The 23,415-nt window shown below is 39.9% G+C and overlaps 1 protein-coding gene across 18 annotated transcripts in view; it reads left to right on the forward strand.

The window, feature by feature from the left end:
• Positions 1 to 517: 517 nt before the first annotated feature.
• The window catches only part of ZNF559 (zinc finger protein 559), a 52,726-nt gene continuing 29,828 nt past the window's right edge, over positions 518 to 23,415 (forward strand). For 2 of the 18 annotated variants that reach the window (XM_054539575.2, XM_054539574.2), the window contains exons 1-5: positions 8,340 to 9,463; positions 14,037 to 14,258; positions 14,738 to 14,826; positions 15,433 to 15,559; positions 17,345 to 17,427. In XM_054539575.2, the coding sequence (XP_054395550.1) occupies positions 14,231 to 14,258; positions 14,738 to 14,826; positions 15,433 to 15,559; positions 17,345 to 17,427 (327 nt within the window). In that variant the 5' untranslated portion in view covers positions 8,340 to 9,463; positions 14,037 to 14,230. The other 16 variants (XM_054539576.2, XM_054539573.2, XM_063719911.1 and 13 more) reach the window with 15 other exon arrangements.

A 23,415-nucleotide genomic window follows, 5' to 3' on the forward strand; every position in this document is an offset into this window, starting at 1 on the left:
GCTTTTTGCAACCAATCAGATGTTTGCACAGGAGTGTGACCTTTGTAACTTCACTTCAGCCTCTGGTTGGCTGCTTTCTGCAACCAATCAGACTGAACGCGGGCTACCGCTTCATTTACAGGAGGTGAGCATGAAGTGGCCAATGAGAAACTTCTAGGAGGTATTTGGACTCATGAAGATTCTGTATCAGAGCCCTTGAGCTGCTGCTTGGCCAGTTCCCACACTGTGGAGTACGCTTTCATTTTCAACAAATCCCAGCTCTTGTTCTTTTGTTGCTTCATTCTTTCTTTGCCTTGCTGGGCATTTTGTCGAATTCTTTGTTCAAAACGCCAGTAACCTGGACAGCTTGCAGTCAAGATCCCCTACCTGTGATCCTTGCGCTCTCCGGGGAGGTAAACAGCATTTCCTCTCAGCTCTGGGTTGGAAAAAGCACCAGCAGCTGATGGGCCGGGAACCCGAGGCCCCGCCGACTATGTAGTCCTAGCCTCTGCGCCTGCGCGGCCTGTCTGCTTGTGCGCATGCGCATAACGGCCGCCATCTTAACCGCGCGTTTCGGAGGCGTTTGAGGTAGGTTTTCGTTTCTGGGCGGCGTCGGGTCCCCTGGTGCGGCCACGCGGGGGTCGAAAGGGGAGGCTACCAGTGAAATGGAGCCTGTCCCGTGCACTGTTGGGCAGTTCCAGCATCTTGTGGGCGCTCCCAAGTCGCGGCCCCTCCTCTGAGAGCCACAGTCAGGTCTGTCCTCAGGGGTCGAGGCGGCTGCACTGGGGCCTCGGCCTGGGAGGAGGCGGGGGGCACGGCCTTTCCATTCTCCCTGCTTCCCTCTGCAGAAGCCTCATAGGGCCGGGCACGGCGGCTCACGCCTGCAATCCCCAGCGCTTTGGCCGGCTGAGGTAGGAGGATTACTTGAGGCCAGGAGTTCAAGACCAGGCAGGGCAACATAGGGAGACCCCCCCCCCATCTCTAATGGAGAAAAAAAAAAGCCTCCACATCCAGTGTTGTGCCTTTTCTCCAGAAGGAACAGCATTTCTGCCTTCCTGTTCACGGTGACTTTCGCTTGGCGTCCTCCTGGCCTCACCAACCTGACAATTCTGTCGTGTCCTGGTGAGCACTTCATGCATTTAGAACAGTTCTGGCTGTGGGTGTCGGGTCTTGAAGTTTAAGTTGTATCGAGGTGGAAAGAAACCTCTTCGGGTTGTTCGGGAGCACATGGATCTGATACCATCGAATGCATTAGTGGATGAATGCACATAAATGTAAAATTTACCACCGAGGAAAAACACAGGACTGCTCAACTGTGGTTCCAGGCCATCCCCTAGATCTCACCCTAGCGCCCTGTAGATTCCCCCAGAGCCTCAAAACAGGAGAGCATCCCTAGGAACACGGTGTAGGCTGATTTACTAGCAGGAGGGATTGAATTGATAATGAATGCGAAGATAACTTTTGACAGGTGGGTTTTCTCCCAGTTGCTCATTTGACAGTCTTACCGAGGGCGGGGCAAGGTGGCTCACACCTGTAATCCCAGCGTTTTGGGAGGCTGAGGCTGGAGGATCGCTTGAGCCCAGGAATTTGATGCCAACCTGGAAAAAATAGGGCAAGCCTCTGTCTCTACTAAAAATAAAAATTTAGCCGGGCATGGTGGTGTCTGTGGTCCCAGCCACTTAGGAGGCTGAGATGCGAGGATCACTTGAGCATGGGAGGTCGAGGCTTCTGTGAGCCGTTATTGTGTCACTGCATTCCAGCTGAGGCGACAGAGTGAGACCCTGTTTCAAAAAGAAAAAAAAAAAATGATCTAGAGAACATCTGTAACTCGAGTAAAACAAATGTCTTTAGTCCGGGCGTGGTGGCTCACGCCTGTAATCCCAGCATGTTTGGAGGCTGAGGCTGGCGGATCACGAGGTCAGGAGTTTGAGACGAGCCTGGCCAACATAGTGAAACCCCGTCTTTACTCAAAATACAAAAAATTAGCCGGGCGTGGGCGCCTGTAATCCCAGCTACTCAGGGGCCTGAGGTATGAGAATCGCTTGAATCCGGGAGGCAGAGGTTGCAGTGAGCCGAGATTGCGCCCTTGCACTCCAGCCTGGGCGACAGTGCGAGACTCCGTCTCAAAAAGAAAAAAAAGTCTTTAACCCTTAACTACATTCACTGGTTGTTAGGATTTGTTTCATTTTTTTGTATATATACTTTTTGATGAGCCATTTAAATTGGAAGTGAATGAACTTTCCCCTTTTATCTTAAGCGTGTATCTCAAATGCCTCCTAAAAGTGAAGACAAGCTTAAAACAAGACCTCGTTGTCCATCCCCACCCCCAAATCAAATCAAATTTCCCCAGCTGTCCAAAAGTCACCATTGTAGTTGCCAGGTTGTTTGCGTGTTTTTAGATCTGTTAAATCTGTTTTTGACTAGACTATTCACCTGATTTTTTTTTTTTTTGAGACGGAGTCTCTGTCTGTCCCAGGCTGGAGTGCAGTGGTGTGATCTCAGCTCACTGCAACCTCAGCCTCCCGCGTTCAAGCGATTCTCTTGCCTCAGCCTCCCAAGTAGCTGGGATTACAGGCATGTGCCACCACGCCCAGCTAATTGTAATTTTAGTAGAGACAGGCTTTCACCATGTTGGCCAGGCTGGTCTCGAACTCCTGACCTCGTGATCTGCCGGCCTCGGCCTCCCAAAGTACTGCGTGAACCACCGTGCCCCGCCATTCACCTGAATTTTTAAAAATAAAATTTTGGCCTTTGAAGATTTCGGGAACATTATCTTGTAAAATGCTGGCGTTCTCATGCAATGATGTTTTCCTGTGATTTTATTTGATTTACCTATGTCTTATATTTCTTGTAAAGTGGATGTTGGGATTAGAGTGGTACTGTCTAATACAAATATAATGCAAGGCACAGGTGTAATTTTTAAAAATTTTAGTAGCCAAATTAGAAAATGTTAAATGTATGTGTGAAATCATTTTTAATATATTAAAAATGCAGCATATCCAGTTATCAATATAAGTTTATGAAATTAGTGACTAATGTAGTCAATATAAAACTGAGACATTTCACGCTTCTTTTGTACTAAGTCTTTGGAATCCTGCACGTATTTTACACTTACAGCTAATTTTCGTTGGAAATTCTTGATCTGTATTTAGAGTTTATAAAATTTACTATTGAAAAAGTAGATTAACAAACCCAGGTTGTTCCAAACATACTTAAAAGATTTTCAGTAACAATTTTATTTTTAAAGTTGAATTAAAAGTAAATAAAATTAAGAATTCATTTCCTCAGTTGCACTGGCTACACGGGGCTAGTGGCTGTTGAGTTAGACTGGCCAGATCCAAGGCTTCCATTTTCTAGGCAATGTACTCGGCTTCATATTATATCCTATCAGTGGTCACATACTACAAATTTGTTAGTGATACTAAGCATTTGGTCAAGGTACTCATCTCTGTATAGTCACGTTTTTCTTATAGTAATCTATAAGTGATACTTTGGCCACAGGGGAATATTCTGTTCCCCAACAGCCTTTCACCCAGTGGTTTTTTTTGTTTTTGTTTTGTTTTTTTTTTGTTGTTGTTGTTTTTGTTTTTTGTTTTGTTTTGTTTTTTTTGGCGGAGTCTCACTCTGCCGCCCAGGCTGGAGTACGGTGGCATAATCTTGGCTCACTGCAACCTCCGCCTCCCCGGTTCAAGTGATTCTCATGTCTCAGCCTTCCAGGTAGCTGGGATTAGAGATGTGCGTCACCACACCTGGCTTATTTTTTTAATTTTAGTAGAGACGGGGTTTCACCATGTTGGTCAGGCTGGTCTCAAACTCTTGACCTCAGGTGATCCTCCCGCCTCGGCCTCCCAAAGTGCTGGAATTACAGGCATGAGCCACCGCACCTGGCCTCACCAGTGGCTTTAACATCACTCGTTTATCTTCTCCTGAACCTGTTTTTACATTGAGAGGTTAACAATTTTTTTTTCCTAGTTCTGTCATTCTTCCTCCATTCTTTAGCTGACAGTCTTAGGTGAAGAGGAGCTTTCTTTCACCACTTTCACTGCCCTCTATACTTTTTTTCTTTTTTGGAATGTCACAACTTATTCTAATTTTTTTTTTCTTTTCATTCACTGTATTATAATCAATTTCTGTCATTCGTATTGATGCTCAAACTGTCCCAAATTTGACCAACGGTAATCTTTTAAATTTGGCTCTGTGTCTTGTGACACAACTCTACTAATCTGAGTGCAAAATCAGACCCCAGTTCACTTTGTATTTTCCTCTTACAGACCTGGAATCAATGATTGCTCCAGAAAGTCATGTTCCTTTTAGACACTAAGGTCTGTGTGATAGGCCCATGGTGGACATCTATGGCCTTAAAATGGACATCTAGAACATGTATTTTCTTACATCATACATTTATACTCATATTCCTATTACAAACTTATGAGGTTTTTTGTTTTTCCTTATGTTTGTATCTCTTATCTCTTATAATAAAGACCTTGACTCCTAATGACACTCATATATTATTTGTTGTAGCAACATTATCGGATGACTAGTATTACTACCAACTGTTACTTTATTTAGTATTGAGTTTCTTTGTATTTCTTTTTGTTCTTACTAAGGATATAAAATTCAAACATTTGCTCAAACTCAGTTTTTTTCTCTGTGTGGTTATGTTATCAATTTGACATACTATTAGGCTTGTTTCTCTTTACACTTTAAGAGTTGCTTTTTTGAATTAACCGTTTTTTTTTGTTTTTTTTGTTTTTTTTTTGAGACGGAGTTTTTGCTCTTGTCCAGGCTGGAGTGCAGTGGTGCAATCTCGGCTCACTGCAACCTCCACCTCCCGGGTTCAAGTGATTCTCCTGCTTCAGCCTCCTGAGTAGGTGGGATTACAGGCTCCCGCCACCATGCCTCGCTAATTCTGTATTTTAGTAGAGACGAACTTTCACCATGTTGGCTAGGCTGGTCTCAACTCCTGACCTCAGGTGATCCACCTGCCTCGGCCTCCCAAAGTGCTGGGATTACAGGCATGAGCCACCACGCCCGGCCTAAATGCATCAGCATTTTGATAGTCTCAGCACAAAGTAGGGCTGTGTAAAGGGGTCAGCATCGTATCTGGGTGCAAACAACACAGGGTCTCATTTCCTTGGAAACAGTAAATTTGAGTAGATATGGAATGTTGTGTCAGAAATCTTTTATTTGAAACTCAGCACCTGGGTTGTAAATTGATACTACTTGGTGTCAAAAAATTACATAAGCCCTCCAGGTGAAAGTGGGATATTTCAGTCTGATATTTCTTACTGATACAATTTCAAACAGCAAATTTCTAATAATAACTGATTTTAGAGAACAAAGTTTCACAGTAAGTAAAAAGCAACAGTAACTCAAAAGTCATTAGAACTGCTTTGTTCCTTTTGTGGTGACTACAGCTGTGTTTTTTTTTTTTTTTTTTGGGCTAGGGGTTTTAAGTTTTAAACTTTTCTTTTTTATTCCTGTGCTTACTCAATACAACTTTTTAAAAATCATAGTTTATTATTCCTGTTTCATAAATGGAATGGCCTTTAGCATATGTGGTGCCATATTTTTAAATTTTTTTATATTTATATACAATATGATTGATTTTTGTATTTAGTTTCAGAGTCTTTGTTTTTCAGGGTCACTATTTTCTTATTAATACTTTGTCTGGATGATCTAGTCATTGTTGAAAGTGGAGTATTGAAGTCCCCTACTGTTATCATATTGCTTTTTCTTCTTTCAGATCCATTAATATTTGCTTTATGTATAATGAGCTCCCTAAATATATTGGTGTATATGTACTTAAAACTTTTATATCCTTTTGATAAATTGGTCCCTTTATTATTATATAATGACCTTTGTCTCTTGTCACAATTTTTGTCTTAAAGTCTATTTTGTGTGATGTAAGAATAGGGGCTCCTGCTGTCTTTTGGTTATCATTTGCATGGAATATCTTTTTCTAACCCTTGACGTTTAGTCTGTGCCCTTTAAAATTAAAATGAGTCTAGTGTAGCCAGGAGATAGTTGGATCTTGTTTAGTTTGTTTTGAGATGGAGTCTCACTCTGTTGCCCAGGCTAGAGTGCAGTGGCGTGATCTCAGCCTACTGCAACCTCCGCCTCCCAGGTTCAAGCAATTCTTCTGTCTCAGCCTCCTGAGTAGCTGGGACTACAGGCACATGCCACCACGCCTGGCTAATTTTTGTATTTTTAGTAGAAACGGGTTTTCACCATATTGGCAAGGCTGATCTCGAACTCCTAACCTCCTCATCTCCCCGCCTCGGCCTCCCAAAGTGCTGAGATTACAGGTGTGAGCCACCGTGCCCCACCTGTTTGTTTGTTTTAACCATATTCAGCCATTCTGTGTCTTTTCATTGGGGAATTTAATCCATTTAAAGTAATTGTTAATAGATGATGACTTGTTATTACCATTTAGCTCATTGTTTTCTGGCTGTTTTGTAGTTTTTATTCCTGTCTTCTCTTGCGGTCTTCCTTTGTGATTGATGACTTTTTGAATATGCCATTCTCCTGGTTTGCAAGGTTTCTGCTGAGAAATCAATGGGTAGTATTATGGAGATTCCTTTGTAGTAGTAAGTCATTTTTCTCTTGCTGCTTTCAAAATTCTCTTTGTCTTTGACTTTTGACAAGTTCACTATAATGTGTCTCAGTTTAGATCTCTTTCAGTTGAACCTTTTTGGGGACTTTGAGATTCATGAATATGGGTGCCTCTGTCTCCCTAGATTTGGAAAGTTTATAGCTATTCTTTATATAGGCTTTGTACTCATTTCTCTCTCTGCTCCCTCTGTAACTTCTTTAATGTTTCTGTTCACTTGGCAGAGTTCCACAGGTTCTTTAGGCTTTCTTCACTCTTTTTCATTGTTTTTTCTTGTTCCTCTGACTGACTATAATCTATTTTTTATTTTGTTGATTCTTCTGTTTGATGATGTCTGCTCTTGGACCCCTCTAGTTAATATTTCAGTTCCGTTATTGTACTCTTCAGCTCCAGTATTTCTCTTTTGTTCTTTATCATTTCAATCTCTGGGTTGAATTTCTCACTTCATTCATGTATTATTTTCCTGACCTCCTATAGTTATGTATCTCTGCTGTCATTTAACTCACTGATCTTTAAGATGATTGTTATGACTTCCTTCTCAGGTTATTCACAGGTCTCCATTTCTTTTGGGTTGGCTACTGAATATTTGTTTTCTTTGTGTCATAGTTTCTTCTTGATTCTTCATGCTATTTGTAGGTTTGCTTTGCTGTCTGTGCATTGAAGTAGTAGGTATTTCTCTCAGTATTTATGGCTTAGTCTTGACTGGGAAAGACCTTCATCCATTAGCAGTGCTCCATATGAGACAAGATCAGGACTGACCCCTACAGAAGTAATAAGGTTGATGACAAGCACACCTTCTCTTCTCTCTCTCTACACAGAAAAGCCTCCGTTTGTGATTTTTCTCAGTCATACAGAGCAGATGTAAGAGGATGTCTGCCTTATTTCTTTCTCAGATGATCAGCACCTCAGTATATGAGGCAAGATGGCTACTGGCCCCTTGGAGAACCCTCTTGAGAGGTCAGGAGGTCAAGTAGCCAATCTCACTTCTTCCCATGAAGAAATAATGTGCCACCATGTCCAGCTAATTCTTTAGTTTTCTGTAGAGATGGGGTCTTGCTATGTTGCTCAGGTGGGACCCAAGTGATTCTCCTGCCTTGGCCTCCCTGAGTGCTGGGATTACAGGTGTGAGCCACTACGCCTAGCTTCCTTTGGAATTATTTTTAACTTCATTTTAATTTTAAGGGGCACAGACTGAATTTCAAGGGTTAGAAAAAGATATTCCATGCAAATGATAACCAAAGGACAGCAGGAGCCCCTATTCTTACATCACACAAAATAGACTTTAAGACAAAAATTGTGACAAGAGACAAAGTCATTATATAATAATAAAGGGACCAATTTATCAAAAGGATATAAAGTCAAGGCAACTGAGCTGAGCTGGTTTTGGGGAAGGGCTGATGAGGGTAAGTTGAAAATTGTTCTTACCCGTATAAATGCAACTGCTCTCAGTTTGTGCTCCTCTGGGGTTGCTTGCAATTATTAGCGTGATTATGGATTTCTCTTCAAGGTATTTTGGTTCCAGTATTGTTACTATGTATTTCCATGAGTGAACAGAGAGGTAGGGCTTCCTACTCTGCCATTTTACTGACATTTTCTATGATATATTACTTATTGAATCTTAAAATACAAATAAAGTAGTTCTGAATTGCTAATTCAGACCCCTGTGGAAAACAAATTTATTAACTGAGTTACTTTTGTGTCATTCTTTTATATTTAGGCTTAGATTATATGTTCAAAATACTGTTTTCCAAATTCACTTAGATGAGTTATTTTTATCTTTCAATATGGTTTTGTTATTCATTTGTAATACAGTTAAAAAGCAATCGTTTTTGTCACCTTAAAGTATAATGTTAGCTTTGGCGTTTTTGTAGATGCCCTTTATTAGGCTGAAAATTTTTCTTGGGCTTATTGAACTTCATTGAAAACAGTCATGGTTAATGAATTTTGTCAAATTCCTTTTCTGCATCTCATGAGATCATCTGATTTTCTGGCCTGCTAATATGTTGCATTAAATTAATTTACATTTGAATATCAATCTGGCATTTTTGGGATATGTTCTAATGATGTATTATCTCTTCATATATAGAGGTATACATATATGTATGTGTTTGTGTATATATATATATATATCACTGTATTCATTTTGCTAAAATTTTATTAAGGTTTTGTATTAACTCTCTGCTCTGCAACCAGCCTGTGATAGCCGAGGGCCCAGAGTGCTTTAAATGGGTTTATCTTCACCCCTTTGCCCTGCCACTTGCCTTGGGGGATGGTTGCCTTGGTCATCAGGGAGGCTACATGCACCTCAGTGATCCTGCCTTATCCCAGCCTTTGATATCCTATGGTCTAATATTAGGTGAAGACTTGTGAAAGTCTGTGGATGGATTCATCACTGTGAATTCTGTAACTGAGATGTCTCAGAATTCTAATGTGGTCAATCAGCCCACACTCTGCTGTCAAATTTTGGTAAGATTTAATGATGATTTCTTTATACCTTCATGTGTGGCAGATTCCTTCTCTCATCACTCATCCAAGATTGAGAAAAATCATGGGTATCTTCTTTCTTAGCAAAGCTTATTATTTAGGTGTATCTGCATTCTTGGCTCTCTGATGTATTTTTAAAAGGTATGATTTTGTAGTTACGTGGCTTGTGTTTTAAGAGAGAAGGATCAAACCTTGGAAGTTCTACATTCTAATATGAATGTATGAGAAAATGTATTTTGGTTTTTGTTTTGTTGCATTTTTGAGACAAGCTCTTACTCTGTTGTCCAGGCAGGAGTACAGTGGTGAGATCATGGTTCACTGCAGCATTGACCTCCCTAGGCTCAGGTGTTCCTCCCACTTCAGTCTCCTGAATAGCTTGGACTATAGGTGAGTGCTACCATACCTGGTGAATATTTGTATTTTTTGTAGAGACAGGGTTTCACCATGTGTTGCCCAGGCTGGGCTCAAGCAATCTACCTACCTCAGCATCCCAAAGTGCTAGGATTACAGTCATGAGCCACCATGCCCAGCCAGAAAATTTTAAAAATAGATATTTGTAGAGTTATACATCCAGGAGGATTTTTAGAAATGGGACTTCTAAGTCAAAGGGTAAATGCATATATAATTTAACTATATCCTGCCAAATTCCCTAGTGTTTTTTCTTTTAATGAAGTTAAAAATAATTCCAAAGGAAGCTAGGCATAGTGGCTCACACCTGTAATCCCAGCACTTGGGGAGGCCAAGGCAGGAGAATCACTTAAATCCCACCTGAGCAACATAGCAAGACCCCATCTCTACAGAAAACTAAAGAATTAGCTGGACATGGTGGCACATGGTTCTTCTCCTAGCTACTTGGGATGCTGAGGCAAGAGGATTGCTTGAGCCCAGGAGGTCAGGGCTGCAGTGAGCCAAGATTGTGCTACTGCACTTCAGCCTGGGCAACAGAACAGGGCCCTGTCCCCCACCCCCACCCAGAAACAAGCCTGAGAATAAGAGGAGATAATTCCTACGTATGTAACTGACATAAAAAAGGCTAATATCCAAAATATATTAAGAACTCTCTTACACGTTAATTCCAGAAATTCAAACAATCCAATAGAAAAATTAGAGGCTTGAGCAGGCTCTTCACGAAACTGACTGTACTATGGATAATAAACATGAAAAATTGAAGTTTTTATCCTCATCAATAATCAGGCAAATGGAAATTAAATCTGCCACTACACATATATCAGAATGGCTAAATCCAAAAAGAGTTACAATACCAAATGTTGAAGAGAATTTAGAGAAACTGGAGTTTGTGTATACTTCTAGTGTGTAAAGTAGAAATAAGTTTTGAAAAAGTTTGGCATTGTGTTCCAAATTTGAATGTAAGGATATACCCTTAAATGCAACCATATAACATCATTATTTGAAATAGCCCAGAATTAAGCAACTCAAATGTCTGTCTACAAGAATACGTGAATAAACCGTGCTATACTGGTTAAGTGTCAGAAATACTTGGGACCAGAAGTCATTTGGATTTCAGATTTCTTCAGATTTTGGAATATTTGCATTATACTTCAGAAATTTAAAATGTTCCAGTGAGCATTTCTTTTGAGTGTCATGTCTGTGTTCAAAAAGGTTTTTTTGGAGCATTTTGCATTTCAGATTTTCAGATTAGAGATATTCAACTTGTATTATGGAGTGCTTTTCAGTAAAAGGAAAAGAACTATAGCTATGTGCAACAGTATGGATGACTCTCATAAACATAATGTTGAATCAAAAAAGCTAGACATAAATGAATAGATTTCATTTATAAAGTTTAAAAACAGACAAAATTAATCTATACCGTTAGAAGTGCGAATAGTTTCCATTTGAGAGGAGGGGCAATGATTTAGATGTGTCATGTGTGCATCAAGGTGTAGAAATTAATGATGCATTATACCTTTGTAATTCTACACTTTTGTGAATATATATTTCAATTAAATGTTTAAAAAATTCAGATGTCATTTCCAAGTGTTTGAGATTAGCAAAATGAATATAAAGAAAACATAATAACACTAAAAGCAGTATTTAATGGGAAAAAAAGTAAAACTGATGAGTAAACCCAAGAGATAGGTTTTTTATAAGTATAAAATTGGCTGGTCATGGCCGGGCAGGGTGGCTCATGCCTGTAATCCTAGCACTTTGGGAGGCCGAGGCCGGCGGATCATGAGGTCAGGAGATCGAGACCATCCTGGCTAACATGGTGAAACCCCTTCTCTACTAAAAATACAAAACGAATTAGCCAGGCATGGTGGTGGGCGCCTGTAGTCCCAGCTACTCGGGAGGCTGAGGCAGGAGAATGGCGTGAACGCAGGAGGCAGGGCTTGCAGTGAGCCGAGATCACGCCACTGCACTCCAGCCTGGGTGACAGAACGAGACTCTGTCTCAAAAAAAAAAAAAAAATTTTGGCTGGTCATGGTGGCTCACACCAGTAATCCAGCAGATTGGGAGGTAAAGGCGGGAGGATCGCTTGAGCCCAGGAGCCCAGGAGTTCAAGATCAGCCATTCCAACATTGTGAGGAACCCCTTCTCCATTCCAGCCCCACCACCAATCTCTACCAAAAAAAATTTTTTTTTAATTGGCCAGGTGTGGTGGCTTTTGTCTGAAGTCCTAGCTACTCAGAAAGCTGGCGTAGGAAGATTGCTTGAGCCCAGGAGTTCAAGGCTGCTGTGAGCTTGATCCTACTGTTGCACTCCAGCCTTGGGAACAGAGTGCAGCCCTGTCTTCCCCATACCCCCAGAAAAGTATAAAATAGAGAAACTTTTGCACAATGTGTGATTCAGCATTTCATCCACCCCATGCATTTTCTTTTTTCTTTTTCAGTGAAACAAGGTCTGGCTCTATCACCCAGACTGGCATGCAGTGGCATGATCTCGGCTCACTGCAACCTTTGCCTCCCAGGCTCAAGCCACCTTCCCACGTAGCTGGTACTATAGACATGCACCACCACACCTGGTTAATTTTTGTGTTTTTTGTAGACGGGGTTTTACCATGTTGCCCAGGCTGGTCTCAAACTTGTAAGCTCAAGTGATCTGCCTGCTTTGGCCTCCCAGAGTGCTGGGATTACAGGCATGAGCCACACCCCAAACATTTTCTACCCTCTGCTAGGACCTATGGATATTAAAAGAAAAACTTTAGATAAATGTAATAGTTAAGCATTAAAGGATTCGTGAATTAGGCAGCAGTCAAAACCAGAAGAGGTTCAGGGGGCTGTGCTGTAGCAGCATGCACAGCTGGCTTTTGTAGACTGAATGTGGAAGCAAAGTAAAGAAATTACTTAATTGGCTACAGCTAGGCATTAGCCTTAGCAGTATTCTGAGTTTCTTTAGTGAACCATTATTATTACTCTATTGCTTTGGATAAAAAGTTGAGTGTCACTTTTTTAGGCAAGCCAGATGTCAGTTTTCAAGTGCCTTATGATCATTTTCTTATATTTTCTTGCCAGAACCAGTTTTGAGTCTGTAAATATACATTTATACGTGTGTGTGGTAGGAGGTGGAGGATGATATTACTTATCCATTCATCTATTTTTTTCCATAGCACTTGTCACCAATTGACATAATACATATTTATGGCCAGACACAGTGGCTCATGCTTATAATCCTAGCACTTTGGGAGGCCGAGGCAGGCGGATCACCTGAGGTCGGGAGTTTGAGACCAGCCTGACCAATTGCGCCACTGCACTCCAGCCTAGGTGACAGAGCAAGTATCCGTCTCAAAAAAAAAAAAAAAAAAAAAAAAATCCTTATTTATGTGTTTATTATTTGTTTAGCCCTTTAGAATGTGAGATACTTAAGGTCTAGGACATTTTTTATATAGTTGACTGCTCTATCCTAAGTGTCTAGTGTATTACCTCACAAAGATAAGGTCCTTCATAAATGTTTGCAGAGTGAATGAAAGCATAAGCCAGAGATAAGGACTTGAAGGGAAGCCACCTGGCCTACATGACTTTGCCAGCTGGAGGAGCTAAAGATGTCTAAATTCAATAAACCGTTTGTGTTGGGGGTCCTCAAGACCACCACCCTCATGCTCAGTCATGGAAGCACTCACAGGACTCAGAAGCTATTAAACCTACAGTTATGGTTTATTACAATAAAAGGGTACAGATTAGAATCTGCAAAAGGAAAACATGAATGGAATGAAGTCTGGAAGAAACCAGGCTTCTCTCCCATGTAGTCACATGGACAGTGCTTAATTCTCCTAGTAAAAGTGTGTAGTATTCGTGCAAACTGTTGCCAACTAGGGAAGCTCACCTGAGCTTTGGTGTCCAGGATTTTTACTGAGGGTTAGTCCTGTAGGCATACAGCACCTGAATGACTTATTTCATACACTTACGCCCAGCCCCTCAACAGTTCAAACTCATGCATTATTGCCAGAAGCCTCAGGCATACAAAAACAGGCCTCCAGCATAAATCATATTGTTAGCATACACAATCTGGCCACACTAGTATCGTTTGGCTCTATAGCTCAACCATAGAAAAATATACACTTACCAGGGAAGATATTCCATAAGCCAAAAGGTCATCTCTCACAAACTGAGCCAAGTGTCAGTCCTGAAGACAGATCTTTCTCAGGAGAGTGCAGGGTTTGGGCAACCCAGGCCTGTTGAGTTAACCTTTCTGCACATCATTTCATGATGATCTCATGGTCACGTTGGAGAATAAGAACCTCAAGAGTTTAGGTTTGTGAGTCAGAGTAACCTGTATTCATATCCTGGCTCACACTTTATAATTGGTGATGTTGGGTAAATTCGTGTCTGAGCTTAGGTTTCCTCAACTAATATGATAGTAACAAAAACTGCTTTGATAATTATATGAACTTATCCTACCACTGTTTCTGGCACATGGGTACTAGGTAAATGGCATTTGTTATTATTTATGTCCACGTGGCATAATACTCTAGTGGCATTCACATGAACAACTTCATCTTCTGCAGAGAGATGGCTAATGAATGGCGCTTGATGACAGATGAGTAATGCCTGTTGCTTAAAGATTGACGGTATGAGGCAAGACTCCCACTACTACTTAATCAAGAGGAATTGAGATTGACTTACCCATAAGTTCAGACAGTGTCTTGAAGAGACTTTGGGAACAAGATATTTAGGCACATTTCACTGTTAGACTCACAGGATGCTGGCCATTGATCTTTCCCTTTGTGGTAAGTCCGTGTTGATGGTCCTTCGAGACCCTGCTTTAACCAGTCTCTGAACAGCTTGTCTTGTGATTAGGGTTTAGGGTCTAAGTGGCCCTGCTTTTGAGATACCTAGAAGAGGCTAAAGTAGATATGAATATTCTGTGGTCTAAATCCTGGGATTTGGGAAGGAGGAGTAAGTATGCAGGCTTTTGTGGAAGAGGTTCTGATTAATCACATGATGAGTTTCATTTTTGGCAAATAAGGAAAATGTTAACTTCTCTGGACTTCATATTCCTTATAAAATGGGATTGTTAAACTCTCTCTCTCCTGGTCATCAAAACCTGAAGCATATTTTCTGGCTTCAGATGAGACAGGCTGCTCAGGCATTTTATTATAACAATGTGTGTGTGTCCACTTAGCATTAGTGTGAGGTGGCTTCTTGCCTTGTGAGTATGGAAGCTATCAGCAGCCTGGATTCTCAGGTTTTATTTCTTCTTCTCAAGATCATCTTTCTCAAGATGTTTTCTGTCTTCATGAGTCAAAATTTGAAGAGGAAAGGATGGTGGCTGGGTGGTTGACAAATTACTCTCAGGTAAGTAGGAAATTGCTTTTTCTGTAGAAGCATATGCTTCTTCCTACCATGTAGATGTGTTTTCTCCTGGTGGAACAGAGCCCATGCAAGCAAAGAGGGTCTGCTTAGGGACCACATCTCTCATCAAACTTCTTCGGACCACAGGGCCTCTCACATGGTTAACAGGTTTCACAGGGAAATGATCATACTACCCAGTGTTTACTAATTCAGTCTGTCATCCATGCTGATATGCTTTCATTTTGCTGTGACAGACAGGGAGAGAATGCACATGTGCTTCTCAGAATTTGTGCTGTCACTGGAGCATTTATTCGAGTGTCTATAATGTATTCAGGGTTGTGCTAAAACCTGTCAATAGAGAACAAGAAGTAGTCACAATCTAGTTGTGCTGAGATATATTCAGTTAGGTGAAAGAGGTGCTCTTCAAGCCATATGACTAGATGAGATCACCAGTGAATATCTACAGACAGGGGAGAAGAAAGTGAGGACCATCAAGTGATAGGAGACCAGAGAGTCTTGTCAAGGCATGCCAAGACAAAGTCCCTCATTCTCCAGTCAACGTAGTGGAGAATGTACTTGCCTGACGCCAGCATGTGTGTGATGGTTTAGGACTCAGTGACCTTTGAGGATGTGGCTGTGGACTTCACCCAGGAGGAGTGGACTTTGCTGGATCAAACTCAGAGAAACTTATACAGAGATGTGATGCTGGAGAACTATAAGAATCTAGTTGCAGTAGGTAAGGCTGGTACCATTCTTTTCATTTAGTTTTTTCCTGGAACAAATATGTCTTAAGTAACTATATTCTAGACTCTGCTTGTTAATGGGCTGCATTGGTAAACAGGTGAAACATTGTTTCCATCTCATAGACCTTACTGCCTTGTGATTTTTCTGATGAAATTGAAGATCTGTTCATTGTTCTGGCTTTGTTTTCTCCATGGATAAAAGACTTAGAGCTTCTTGAATATGTATACGAGCTTAAGCCTGGGTTTCATGGGAAGGATTGCTAGTCCTTTTGGTGCACAGTGAATGAGAAAAGAGTATTTGCGGTTTAGGTTCACTTGAAAGTTTTTGTCATGAACATTGTATTGTTTAAGTTATACCTGAGAGGGTTCAGAATGTCCAGACAGCAAAATCTTAGCCCTTAATTCACGGAAGCATTTGTTATCCCTTGCACATTCTTTACATTTTTTTTTTTTTTTTTTTTTTTAGACAGAGTCTCGCTCTGTCACCCAGGCTGGAGTGCAGTGGCATGATCTTGGCTCACTGCAAGCTCCGCCTCCCGGGTTCACACCATTCTCCTGCCTCAGCCTCCCGAGTAGCTGGGACTACAGGTGCCCACCACCACGCCTGGCTAATTTTTTTTTTTTTTTTTTTTTTTTTTTTTTTTTAGTAGGAACGGGGTTTCACCATGTTAGCCAGGATGGTCTCGATCTCCTGACCTTGTGATCCACCCACCTCGGCCTCCCAAAGTGCTGGGATTACAGGCGTGAGCCATCCCTTGCACATTCTAACATCATTCATCTTTCTCTGAGAGCAGGGTACTAGCTATGCAAACATAGTTTGACTTTTCAGGTGAAACAAGAAGAGTTAAAGACAGTGCAGAAAATTCTCCAAGATGAGAGAAAAGACAGATGTGATTATTCGTGAGAAACAGCCCTGATCTATGAGAGGTGCAGTCTGTTTATAAATATTAAGTAGGAAGGTTTTGAAAGTGTACTCTTTTGGGGAGAATATCAAGGCCACTTGGTTTCTGAGGTTCCTTGGATACCTTAACTTCTCTTTGTCTTTCACTTTATCCATCTTGGAAACTTTCTTTTGCCCTGACCTTAAGATCTGTCTCACTTCTCCTTTAAATTTATGATTTGCATTTAGCTCTGTATCCATTTCCTTTCAACTTTGTTTCCCTGGCTGTACCTCTTTGTTGTTCACTGTAAAGTCTCAGTGTTTAGAGAACCATTTCTTTTTTTTCTCTTCTTTCTTTTTTTTTTTCTTTTTTAGAAACAGAGTCTCGCTGTGTCACCAGGCTGGAGTGCAGTGGCATGATCTCAGCTCACTGCAACCTCTGCCTCCCAGATTCAAGCGATTCCCCTGCCTCAGCCTCCTGAGTAGCTGGGACTACAGGTGCATGCCACCTCACCCAGCTAATTTTTTTTTTTTTTTGTATTTTAGTAAAGATGGGGTTTCACTATGTTGGCCAGGATGGTCTCAATCCTCCTGACCTCGTGATCCACCTGTCTTGGCCTCCCAAAGTGCTGGGATTATAGGCATGAGCCACCATGCCCAGCCTAGAGAACCATTTCTTAGTGAATCACCTACCAACTTGACCTCAGTACCTTACTGTTGCTGCTAGACTCTTATTACATCCAAATTTCTCAATTTCTGTTTCCCGTTCTTTAAAAAAACAAACTAAATTTCAAGCCAGTGTTTGAAACTACAGTACACACTAGTCTTGCATTTTTAACACCCTTTTAAAAATCATTATTTCTCTAAGAACTTAAAATTTTTTTTCATCTTATTTCAGATTGGGAGAGTCATATTAATACCAAATGGTCAGCACCTCAGCAGAATTTTTTGCAGGGGAAAACATCCAGTGTGGTGGAAATGGTAAGATTCAGAAGGTATACTTTATTTGTCTTCCATGTTAGAGGAAGATTGGAAATTCCTTAAAATGGAAAAGCAGCACAATAACCTTGAGACATTTGAGACTAGTGTTTTTGACCCAAAAATAATGTGTCTCTTGGAGAGACTATGGATCATGAGTTTGACAAACACTCTAAACATCCCTCAGAATATATTTGTTTACATATTTCCTTCAACATTCTCATATAGGTATCTCAGATGTTTTTGATAAATAATTCACTCTTGGGCAGTTATCAGCTAAGCTCTATTTAGAAGCCCTGTGAAGGTAAAGAATATAACAGAACTTCCTGCAGTCACTTTGTTCCACTTGAAAACACTCAGGTCTGAACCACGCATTGCAATGAAAATGGCAGGAACAAACAGTTTCAATTATACTAACTTATTTTCCATGCGTAACAGAATTCAGAGTAAAAGGGAGAATCTGAATGAAATAAATTTGGAAAACTTGTATGAATCATCATTAATTTTCACCAACAGGAGAGAAACCATTTTGGAGAGGAACTGTTTGACTTTAACCAATGTGAAAAAGCCTTGAGTGAACACTCATGCCTTAAGATTCACAGGAGAACTTATTTTAGAAAGAAAACCTGTGAGCGCAATCAATGTGAAAAAGCCTTCACAAAACCCTCTACCTTTACTTTACACAAGAAAACTGATATCGGAGAGGAACTTCCTAACTGTAATCAATGTGAAACAGCCTTCAGCCAACATCTACATCTTGTTTGCAAGAAAACTGGCCAAAATCTACATCTTGTTTGCAAGAAAACTCACACTCAAGAGAAACCATATAAATGCAGTGACTGTGAAAAAGGCTTACCTTCCTCCTCACACCTCAGAGAATGTGTAAGAATTTATGGTGGAGAGAGACCATATACTCATAAGGAGTATGTCAAAACCTTTTCTCATTCTACAGGCCTTTTTGTACACATGCAAACTCAAGATGGAGAAAAATTCTATGAATGTAAAGCATGTGGGAAACCCTTCACTCAGTCTTCATATCTTACTCAACATTTAAGAACTCATAGTAGAGTGTTACCTATAGAACATAAGAAATTTGGCAAAGTCTTTGCTTATTCCCCAGATCTTGCTAAACATATAAGACTTAGAACTAGAGGAAAACACTATGTTTGTAATGAATGTGGCAAAGAATTTACTTGTTTCTCAAAACTCAACATTCACATAAGGGTTCACACTGGAGAAAAACCATATGAGTGCAACAAATGTGGGAAAACCTTCACTGATTCATCAGGTCTTATAAAACACAGGCGAACTCACACTGGAGAAAAGCCTTATGAATGTAAGGAATGTGGGAAAGCTTTCGCTAACTCTTCACATCTTACTGTACATATGAGAACTCACACTGGTGAGAAGCCTTATCAATGTAAGGAATGTGGGAAAGCCTTTATTAATTCCTCTTGCTTTAAAAGTCACATGCAGACTCATCCTGGTGTAAAACCCTATGACTGTCAACAGTGTGGGAAAGCCTTCATTCGATCCTCATTTCTTATTCGACATTTAAGAAGTCACAGTGCAGAAAGGCCTTTTGAATGTGAGGAATGTGGGAAAGCCTTTAGATACTCCTCGCACCTTAGTCAACATAAAAGAACACATACAGGGGAGAGGCCATATAAATGTCAAAAGTGTGGGCGAGCCTTCAGTATCTCATCAGGCCTTACAGTACACATGAGAACTCACACTGGTGAACGGCCCTTTGAATGTCAGGAATGTGGGAAAGCCTTTACTCGGTCCACATATCTTATTCGACATCTAAGAAGTCATAGTGTGGAGAAACCATATAAGGAATGTGGGCAAACCTTTAGTAATTCCTCATGCCTTACTGAATGTGTGTGAATTGGGGCTGATACTTGGAAAGAATGTGGTAAAGCCACTACTTCCTCACACTTACTGAACATGTACTCATTCATAGTGGCAAGGTACACAGTCAAGGAATGTGGGAAGCCTTCCTTGGTGTCTCAGATCTTAACAATTCCAATAGAAGAGAAGACATGAATGTAAGGAATGTGGGAAAGTCTTGGCTCCTTCCATAGGCCTTACTTACTATTCATGTGTCTGTGCATCCTAGGAAACAAACTGAACGTAGGAAATCAGTCATTGCTTACATCTTACTGAGTCTGTTTGAACTCATGCTGGAGAGAAATGCTATGAATGTGGGGAAGGTGGAAAAGCTTTCATTATTTTCCTCGGGCCTTACTGAGCTTGTGAGCACATTGGATGTAAATGCACATCCTCTGGATATAAGGAATGTGTTGAAACCTTTTGCTCTGCCTTATACCTTAATATTCAGCTGTGATCTCACAAGTGTGAAAAATCTTATGAACGTAAGATGTGTGGAGATTCTTCTTTGTTTTTAGCTTCCACTTTGAGAACATGTCAAAGCACACATTGAGAAGTCTCATGAGTGAAAGAGATGTCGGAAAGCCCTTGAACTTGGTCATTAGGAAACATCCACACTGAAGAGGAACCTGACTATGGAAGGTCAAAAAGGCTGTATTAATTTACACGCAAAAAGTCACACTAGAGGAATGCCATATCAGAATGCTTTTGGTAAATATACATGTTTTAAAGAGGTTATATATTATTAATAAAAATATCTAGCTGGTCTGAAGATCCTGAGTTATCTCAATTGTTCACAGTTACAGATGGAACTCTTTATTATTTAGGAGTTCCACTCTTTCCCCCATTTGTCACTACTACACTTCACTAGTCTTTAAAACAATTTTAGGCTGGGTGCAGTGGCTCATTCCTATAATCCCAGCACTTTGAAAGGCTGAAGTGAGTGGATCATTTGAGGTCAGGAGTTTGAGACCAGCCTGGCCAACATGGTGAAACCCCATCTCTACTAAAAATACAAAAATTAGCCAGGCATGGTGGTACGTGCCTGTAATCCCAGCTACTCAAGAGGTTGAGGCAGGAGAATTGCTTGAACCTGGGAGGTGGAAGTTGCAGTGAGCTCAGATCATGCCACTACACTCCAGCCTGGGTGATATGGTAAGACGGTCTCAAAAAAAGAAAAAAAAATTAAAATATCCTCAGAGGGTTTTTTAATGAAAAACTTAGTTATAAGAATAAGGAATTGAGGAACATTTAGGGGTACAAGTTTTCACTTATTGCATACAAGAAAATTGGTACTGGCCAGGCATGTTGGCTCACACCCTAATTCCAGCAATTTGGGAGGCCAAGGCAGAAGGATCACTTGAGCCCAGGAGTTCAAGACCAGCCTGGGCAATATAGTGAAACCTCATCTTGACAAAGTATAAATAAGATTAACTGGGTGTAGTGGTTTGTGCCTGTAGTCCCAGCTGTTTAGGAGGCTGGGGTGAGAGGATTGCTTGGGCCTGGTCAGGGAGGCAGAGGTTGCAGTGAGCCTTGATCGTGCCACTACACTCTAGCCTGGGTAACAGGATGAGACCCTGTCTCAAAAAAAAGAAAATTGACGCCAGCAAAGAAAACCAAATAAATTATTTAAGTTTGCCTTTCTATGTGTCTTTAAAGACTAATGATGTTGAACATCACTTTCATATGCTTATGAGTCTTTGGTGAAGTGTACATTTAATGATCTTTTTTCACTGTTGCTGAGAATCTTTGGTTTGAATTATTGAGGCAGGTTCTTTCAGTAAGTTTGAGGTATAATTGCCATGTAATAAACTGCACATGTTTTTAGCATACACTTTATGTTTGGACACATACACATATGTGTACATATACACCATCAAGATAATGAACATACCTATCAAACCAGATGGTTTCCTCGTGCCCTTTTATAATTTCTTCTCACCCTTCCCTGCCTGTCATTCTCCTGATCCACTGATTTGCTTTCTCTTAGAATAGACGACTTTATATTATGTACAGTTTTTATATAAATGGAATCATATAGTCTGGCATCTTTCAGGATAATTTCTAGATCCGTTTATGTTGTAGAGTCCATTTCACTGCTGAATAGTATTCCATTGCAAGGCATACCACAAGCTATTTATCCATGTGTTATTTCTACCTTTTGGCTATTGCAATTAAAACTGCCTTGAACCACCCATATGCAGATTATTTTTTTAACATGTGCTTGTGTTTCTTTAAGTAAATAGTTAAGAGTGGAATGATCAGATCATATGTTAGTGTACGTTTAAGTTTTTAAGAGACTGCTAAACCTTTCTCAAGTAGTTATGCCATTTGACATTTCCATGAGCAGTGTATAAGAGTTGCAATTCCTCCGCATCCTTGCCAATTATTGGTATGGTCAGTCTTTTTTATTTTGACCATTTTAATAGGTGTGCAGTAGTATCTCGTGGTTTTAATTTGCATTTCCCTAGTGACTAATGATGTTTTACATGGTTTCACGTGCTTACTGGCCTTCTTTAAGCCTTTGGAGAAGAGTCTGTTCAAATCTTTTGCCTGTTTATATTGGCTTTATTTTTTATTTATTTATTTATTTATTTATTTTAAATAGAGACAGGTTTTACGGTGTCTCCCAGGCTGAAGTGCAGTGGCACGATCATGTGGTTTTGCAATTTTTATTGAATTTCAAGAGTTTAAAATTTCTAATATATTTAATATTAAACCTATTAGTGTATTTGATATTAATACTTTATATTTGATATAATGTACATTTAAATATATAATAAAACATTTCATTTTAACAGAGGTAACATAAATACACTTCCAAATTTATGGAATTTGACTTAGTATTGTTTTTAATTTACAATGGTGCAAACATATTATGCATTCAATACATTTCTCAATTTATGATGGGGTTACAAATTGTCAACTTATGATAGTTTCAACTTACAATAGGTTTATCAGGACATAGCCCTGTCATAAGTTGAGGAGTATCTGTATTACAGTATATTTAATATGTTGTATTTGTGGTACAAGTACATGATGCACTTTGAGTAAAAATCTTTACATGGCACAAAGATTGGATCAGAATTTTGGGTTTTTTTTTTTTCTTTGTATCTAGTTGTTCCAGCATCATTTGTTGAAAGGACTATCCTTTTTCCACTTAATTGCCTTTGCTTCCTGAAAATTGGTTGGCTTTATACGTGTGTCTGCTTCTCAACTGTTCTGTTCCATATAGCTACTTATCTTTTATTCCAAGACTACCCTCTCTTGACAACTTGATAACTTTTGAAGTCCGATAGAGTTAGTCCTCCAGCTTTTTCTTTTCAGAGTTGTCTTGACTATTTTAGGCCAGAGGTTGGCAAAGTTTTTTGTAAAAGACCAGATTGTAGAGATTTTAAGCTTTACATGCTATATATAGTTTCTGTTGCATATTATTTTTTCTATTACAGACCTTTTAAAATATAAAAATAGTTCTCACGTTCCATTCAACCTGTACAGTTATAGGCTGTGAGCCACATTTGGTCTTGATGTGGCTGTACTTCGTTGACTTACTTCTGTTCTAGGACTTTCGTATTTCCATATAAAGTTTAGAATCAGGTTGTCAATTTCTACCACCACCACCCCACACCCCCAAAGTAATTCACTAAGATTTTGATTATCATTGTGTTGAATCTGCAGATTAATTGATGTCTTCACAATATTGAGCATTTCAACCCATGAACATAATATATCTCTCCACTTATTTAGGATTTATAATTTTTTTCTCAGTAGTGTTTGTGTTTTTTGGTGTTTGGGTCTTCCTAGGCATTTTTTCTCTGACACTATTGCAAATGGTATTTTAAAAATTTCAGTTTCTCTGCTAGTTCATTACTACTATAGAGGAATACAGTTTTTTTACATATATTCATCTTGTATGCTGCACCCTTGTTAAACCTGTTTGTTCTGGAAGATTTTTTATATTAACATTATACTAAGCTACATAATTTTTTTTTTATTTTTTAAATTAAAAAAAAATAGAGATTGGGGTCTTGCTGTGTTGACCAGTCTTGAACTCCTGGCCTCAAGTGATCCTCCCATCTTGGCCTCCCAAAGTGTTGG

Source organism: Pongo abelii, chromosome 20 (genome assembly GCF_028885655.2).
Source record: "Pongo abelii isolate AG06213 chromosome 20, NHGRI_mPonAbe1-v2.0_pri, whole genome shotgun sequence".
Lineage (NCBI taxonomy): Eukaryota > Metazoa > Chordata > Mammalia > Primates > Hominidae > Pongo > Pongo abelii.